Source organism: Anopheles bellator, chromosome 1 (assembly GCF_943735745.2).
Source record: "Anopheles bellator chromosome 1, idAnoBellAS_SP24_06.2, whole genome shotgun sequence".
Taxonomy (NCBI): domain Eukaryota; kingdom Metazoa; phylum Arthropoda; class Insecta; order Diptera; family Culicidae; genus Anopheles; species Anopheles bellator.
Window position 1 is genome coordinate 6,061,772 of NC_071285.1, and position 6,204 is coordinate 6,067,975.

Below are 6,204 nucleotides of genomic sequence, written 5' to 3' on the forward strand. Positions count from 1 at the left end.
CTAATTTAATGCTAAACAAAGTGCTACAAAAATTTGAATTCTTCTCCCGAAAACGTCAAACACATGTAAAGCGAGAGAGAGAGAAGCAGGCCGTCTACGTATTTGTGAAACCGAAGTGAAAGGAGAAAAACCAGGGACCGGGAACGCCGGGTCGAAACGTCTGACGTCTGACGTCTGAGACTGATTATCTCCAAAAAGGAAACAATATATAAGGCCCAAAGACTCTTAAAACTTTCAAGCAAACGAATCGCCGATCGATCGCCGAAAACTGACGTGATTCTCGCGTGAACTCGTACGACAAAACGGTGCTTGGAACATACAGAGTGCGCGTGTGCCTTTCGCCAGTGTCCTCTGAAGCCGCCCGGTTCCGATCCTTCGCAGGATTCGATTTCCCCGAAAAGGCCCCTGTTCGGTGAAAGAAGCACCAAAACTCTCGTCACCCTGCTGTGTGTCCATCACGCGGTTTTGCCTCGGTAGTGTCGCGTGTCACAAGTGCTTGCACGGGATTTTCCTTCGAGAACATCCCGCCGCCCGCCCGCTGGTCGTCGTTCGCGAGCGGACACAAACGCACACGCCGCCACACATGATTGCCAAATAGCGCCGCCCGCAGCACATAACCTCCCGTGGTGCACTTATTCTTACCTTTGCTTGAAAATTTCGAGAATTTCACACCAGGTAAGTTGTCCTGCATGGCAACGTATAAACGTACGCGGTGAGAAGGCCAAAGGACGAAGAGTGGTCCTTCGGGTTACGAGCGGTCCGATTTCACCATTTTGATGTTTCTTGTCGAGGTGGCAGCACATTGCAGCAAGTGGCACCCTGTATCCTGCCGATCCCGAACGGCGGCTAAAATGGAAATGGTGGTGACATATAAAAATAGATTGAAAATTTGACTGTCTGCAGCCGAAAAGCCACTCACTCCGAAAGCAGCGCCTACGGTCGCCTACTATGCTGACGTTGCTGGCGACGCGGGGTGTTGATAACCCTCGGCCCGAGTGGTGGCGAGTGGGCACAATAAACCGCGTAAACAACTCCAAAGGCACCCGTTGTTGAAGGCCTTTTGGTTCGAACAAAATACCTATCCATCATAATCGTTTCGTTGGTAGGTTTCCGTTTATAACCCGCTTGGCGGTAGGATTGCGATGCTAACAAATCGACCCAAAACAGCACGGCAACGTCACCCATTGTACTCGTTGTAGTCCAGCGCAGTCTGGTAGATCGCCGCCCACACCGATGCAATCCGGTTCCTAATCATTTTCTAAGCCACTCGGCAACAGCCGTCCGTCCGCTACTATGATGCAACACAAACGGATCCTCGTGATCGCGCTGAGTCGGCTACGAAGCGGGAAAACATCGATGACGGAGAATGAATGAAAATCCACGGAGCTTATCGCCCCGAGAACTGATAAGGATGTACTAGCCATTGATTGCATTGCCAAACTGATGGTCAAATTTTTTCCACCTTGCTTCCGGAACTGCGATAGACTAGGCTGCTCTAGGCTCCCGCGGGTCGACAACCTTCGTTCAGGGACAATCTTTAGGTTGACATAGGTTAGGATCGCTGATAGAAAACCGGTTTCGTGTTTGTGTAAAAAATTATAAATTGATGATTCTTCCGCCAGCGGTATCTTTTCGATGGCGCAGAATTTGGACATGATTGATCATCGAAGCCGCTGCTCTGTGCTGTGTCCGCTTTACCGTGGCTTCGTTTTACTGACGATTCTGGGTTTTGTTTTCCTCCAAAATGCAGGACTTAAAAAACGGTCAGTTGGCCCAGGCGTCGGGCACTGACCACAACAATCTGCACCTCCTGGGACTGACAAACGCCAACGCCAAGCCGCCTTGGTGACCAGTGGCCGCCTTCACGACGGCCGCCAACTTCAACCACCATAAAGGCTGTCTCGTAAGTACTCAAGGCTCACTTCGCGCCTTCGGCGAACGGAAACTCCAAAATGGCTCACTTTTCTTTGGTTTTGTGCGTTTTTACAGTTTGTTTGAAGTTTCTGTTAAATTTTGATTGATTGTGGGCATCACCTCGATCAGCGCCTCTCGGACGACTCTAGTCGCGTATACACCAAGAAAAACAATACACGGGACAAAACCACATCACCACCCTCTGCACACAAGATGAAGTTCCTCGAGAATGACTCGGACAAAATCCAGATCGTCGACGGTACGGTGGACGTACCAAGGATCATCGATGCGATGGTCGACCAGATGCCGACCGAACATCCGTTCTACGTGATGGACATCGGCGACATTGTGCGCAAGCACCAGCAGTGGATCGAGAAGATGCCACGTGTCGTGCCGCACTATGCGGTCAAGTGCAACGATAGCGAAATCGTGTGTGCAACGCTGGCAGCTCTGGGGGCATCTTTCGACTGTGCGTCGAAGGGCGAGATTGCGAAAATTCTCTCGCTCGGTGTCGCACCGGAGCGTGTCATCTTCGCGAACCCGATGAAACCGGCTTCGCACCTGAGGTACGCCCACGGGAACGGCGTTAAGACGATGACGTACGACAGCGACACAGAGCTGCGCAAGATTAAGCAGTTCTGTCCGGATGCAAAGTAAGAACCTGCGTTATCGACCTACGGTGTGAAAGGTTACGAGTTCTATCAGGAGTCGCGTTTCTTATCTTCATCTCTCTCTCTCTCGCACAGACTGGTGATCCGTATTCGGTGCGAAGCGGAAAAAGCGCAATGCCCGCTCGGCAAAAAGTTCGGTTGTGATCCGGTCGAAGAAGCGCCACGGCTCATCAAGATCGCCCGCAGCCTGGGGCTGGAGGTGATTGGCGTAAGCTTCCACGTCGGTTCGGGGTGCGCCGATTTTCCAATCTACTACAAGGCCATCTCGTACGCCCGAGATCTGTTCGACTATGCGGCGAAGCTCGGCTGCAACTTCAACTTGCTCGACATTGGCGGCGGTTTCCCGGGTGACACCGGTACCTCGATCGACGAAGTGTCCATGATTGTGAACTCGGCGCTCGAAAAGTTTTTCCCCGACAAGGCGGCGGTCCGAGTGATCTCCGAACCCGGTCGCTACTACGTGTCGTCGGCGTTTACGTTGGTCACAAACGTACAGTCGAAGCGCGTTTGCCTGAATGCGCGCACTGGGGCGATTGACCGAATGATGTACTACCTCAATGATGGGGTGTACGCTTCGTTCAACTGCATTTTGTACGACCATCAGATACCGCACCCGAAGCTGATTGGCCGCCAGGGTGGCAAACTGTACAATAGTACCATCTGGGGACCGACGTGCGATGCGCTCGATCAGTTGATCGAGACGATCGCCTTGCCGGAGCTAGAGATCGACGATTGGGTCGTGTTTGAGAACATGGGCGCCTACACCATTCCCGTTGCTAGTCCCTTTAATGGGTTCGAACTGCCGAAAATCTATTGCTACATAAGCAAGGACACTTGGTAAGCAAAGAAGCGCGCCCGCCATTTCATGGGCTTTCATAATTGTTTCGTTTTCTTTCGCTCCCACAGGAAAATGCTGGAGACGCTATTCCCGCTACAGAACGAGTGTTCAGGAGGCAAAAACGTGACCGAGCGGTTGATGAACAACTTCGGAACCATGGTTTGTGCCTGAAGCCGAGCGATGCCTCTAGGAGAAGCACGTCGACGGGAGCTCTTCCAAGCCGTAGCTCCCGTTCCAGCGTCCGACGAATCCGACGATTTGTGCTCTCTTTTAGCGCTTTCTAAAGCTACAAAATCTCCTCACCTTTTAACGCTTTTACAACGTTTCACACTTCCTACGGGAAGACAAACTTCAATAAACGAAGAGGCAGCCTTTACACCAATGTCTGTTAGAAAAGAATGTGCACCTTTTGTTTGTTTTATTCCGCCGTTTACTGCTGCACACCAACCGTTTTCTTCACCTTCTCAAACAACATTTCCATGCGGCCCTGCATGACGGGTTGTCCTTTGCGCGTCTTCTTCATCAGCAGCTTGTGCTGTCGAGTGCGCTCCTCTTTCCGATGCTGAAACGCCTGGTCCCGTTCCTGGCGTTCAAAGTGCTTCACTGCGCGAGCCTGCGCTTCGAGGCGATCCGGTGCCAGGCAGTAGTTGAGTTTCTCCGGTTTACAGGTAAACAGCTGACCATCATCTTTGGGCTTTGAATCGGCAAATCTGTCGGTGCTGGATCCTGGTCGCGCGTTTGGTCCTTTTCTAGATTGATTCCTTTTGCCGTTATTCATCCTTCTATCCACACCTTGTCCCCTGTTTCGATTGGGATTACTGGACGACCTATTGCCACTGCCGCCACCATTTACTCTCCTTCCCGTACCACTCCGATCGACCGGCATCCGCTTAAAATGTGTTGTCTTTTGCACTGCCGGCGTTCCACGTTGTTTCAAAGGCAAGCCTCTTCCATTGCTGCCCTGAGCTGGGAACTTCTTTCGATCTTTTTCGGGCACGTCTCGGAAGAAACTTTTGGCTCTGCTGTTTCCTCCTCGCCTGCCCCCCTTTGGCGAGTTTGTTCCCCGCGATTGTCCCACGGAATTGGGCCGCGGCAGCGACTGACCACCGCTTCTTTTCATTTTAAATCACGACCCTCAAATTGGCGATCAAAACAAACCTGACAACCCAATGGCTCCGCGGGGATTCGTTCACTCACAAGAAGAGGGGCTTACTTCGCGCTCATGACCGTCTTGCGATTAAGATCGGGTATTTCCTTAGATTTCTAGTTAATTTGACAAATTGTGTAAACGTTCGCTAGGATGTCTTACAAATAAATATAATTTTGGAATATGCTTCGTCGAATTCTTCCTACCAGCTTCTCCCAGCGGAGCAAACAGCTCGAACTTTCATGTTTCAACCGCAGATTAAAGTGGCCGATAGTTTTCGAGCTTGGCGAACACTTAAAACAGAAGGTTTACGTTGCCTTTCTTTCGGTAAATAATTTGTTCAAAGGTAAGGCTAAACTTCTCGGGCCTTACCGAGGACGAAATGGATACATTTCAACATCCACATTGAACGATATTTATATTTTACATTGTAATCGTGCTGCACTGTTTAACCAGCTTTGTCCCTCTGTAGGTAGTACGCTTACTGGAACGATTGCCGCCATTATCGATTACTTTTTCTTCTTTTTTTTCTGTTCCTTCGCGAATTCCAACCCGGTAATGCATGCTTTCGGCACTTGGTAGGTTGTGGTAAGCAGTTCGTACACAAATTTCACATGATTGCCTTGAACCTGAAGCTGTTCTCCCTTCGTGCCCGGCACCTCGGTCATAGTGGTACTGGCAGCCGCACCCAGCTTTACCGCCTTCGCAAACTCCCCGACGTTTATCCCATAATCGTCCAAATTGCTGATGAGGGTTACCTTTTTGTTGCCACTGCGCGTGGCCGTTGTCAAGTGAACTACGGCCCGCTTGCCACTCTTCATGACCGGTCCCTTCTGGCTTTTCATTTCGAAGGTGCTCGTCATACTGTTCAGCACCGTATCGAACAGTTCCGATAGTGCCACGAGCCTATCGGCCGACCCTGTACCGCACACTTCCGTTAGCGTTTCGTCCAGCGTGACGACCTTCGTGTTCGGATTGATTAGCTTGTTGCGACCCACATAGTCCCGCAAATAGTTTCGCACCTGCATCGGCTCCAGCGCTTGCCCGTTGGCCACATTGAAACAACCGAACAGTTTGCTCGTTCGATCGTTCACCGCATACATTTCGGTCATCTTGGTCAGCAGGAGAGGATTCGAAACAGGTCCACCCGTGCCTGGACCGCCCGCCAACTCCTGCTCCGAAACTTTCGCAACCGCCTTGTAAGGATAAAACGAAAGAACGGCCGGATGGTCCAGATTCAGGGCCGTTACCTTCTCGATGCCCTTCTTCTCTTCCTCGATCTTGAGCAGTCCCTCTTCTGCCATCCGTTTGAAGAAAGTGCCCACCTTCTTGAACGTGCTTTTCTTCATCTCAACACCCTCCGGAATCTCCGGTTGCACGTACTGCGGGTAAAAGGTGCTAGTGAGCAGCGGAAGCGTTATTTTTTTCCCGTGCAGCTTCAGTGCGTTTAGCAGGGCGCCGCGAATCAAATCGTCCGGACTGGGAGGCTTTTCCTCTTCTTCGACCGCGCCGTTTGCCTCACGGTGTTCGCTGTTGCTATCACTATCCGACCCATTTTCTTCGCCATTCGGTTTAATATCGACACTTTCCAGTGCCTTTGAGAGCTGCAAAAATCGAGATCGTATCAATCTAAA

The 6,204-nt window shown here is 51.1% G+C and overlaps 2 protein-coding genes across 2 annotated transcripts in view; one reads left to right on the forward strand and one right to left on the reverse strand.

Annotated features, from left to right (window-relative positions):
• The first annotated feature begins 254 nt into the window (after positions 1 to 254).
• On the forward strand, positions 255 to 3,816 carry LOC131206434 (ornithine decarboxylase-like). The gene is made up of 5 exons (XM_058198982.1): positions 255 to 675; positions 1,751 to 1,903; positions 1,990 to 2,567; positions 2,661 to 3,422; positions 3,492 to 3,816. Exons 3-5 carry the CDS (start codon positions 2,128 to 2,130, stop codon positions 3,592 to 3,594), a joined length of 1,305 nt encoding a protein of 434 aa, XP_058054965.1. The 5' UTR covers positions 255 to 675; positions 1,751 to 1,903; positions 1,990 to 2,127; the 3' UTR covers positions 3,595 to 3,816.
• Positions 3,817 to 4,985: 1,169 nt separating this feature from the next.
• The window catches only part of LOC131214716 (eukaryotic translation initiation factor 2D-like), a 1,423-nt gene continuing 204 nt past the window's right edge, over positions 4,986 to 6,204 (reverse strand). Inside the window, exon 2 of the mRNA XM_058209085.1 lies at positions 4,986 to 6,174. Coding sequence (XP_058065068.1) covers positions 5,080 to 6,174 — 1,095 coding nt within the window. The 3' untranslated portion in view covers positions 4,986 to 5,079. The remainder of the gene's footprint in view (positions 6,175 to 6,204) is intronic.

Coding starts and splice junctions, on each gene's coding strand:
- LOC131206434 (XM_058198982.1), top strand. CDS start 2,128: ATGAAGTTCCTCGAGAATGACTCGGACAAAATCCAGATCGTCGACGGT. Junction 2,568..2,660: donor CAGTTCTGTCCGGATGCAAA/GTAAGAACCTGC, acceptor TCTCTCGCACAG/ACTGGTGATCCGTATTCGGT. Junction 3,423..3,491: donor TACATAAGCAAGGACACTTG/GTAAGCAAAGAA, acceptor TCGCTCCCACAG/GAAAATGCTGGAGACGCTAT.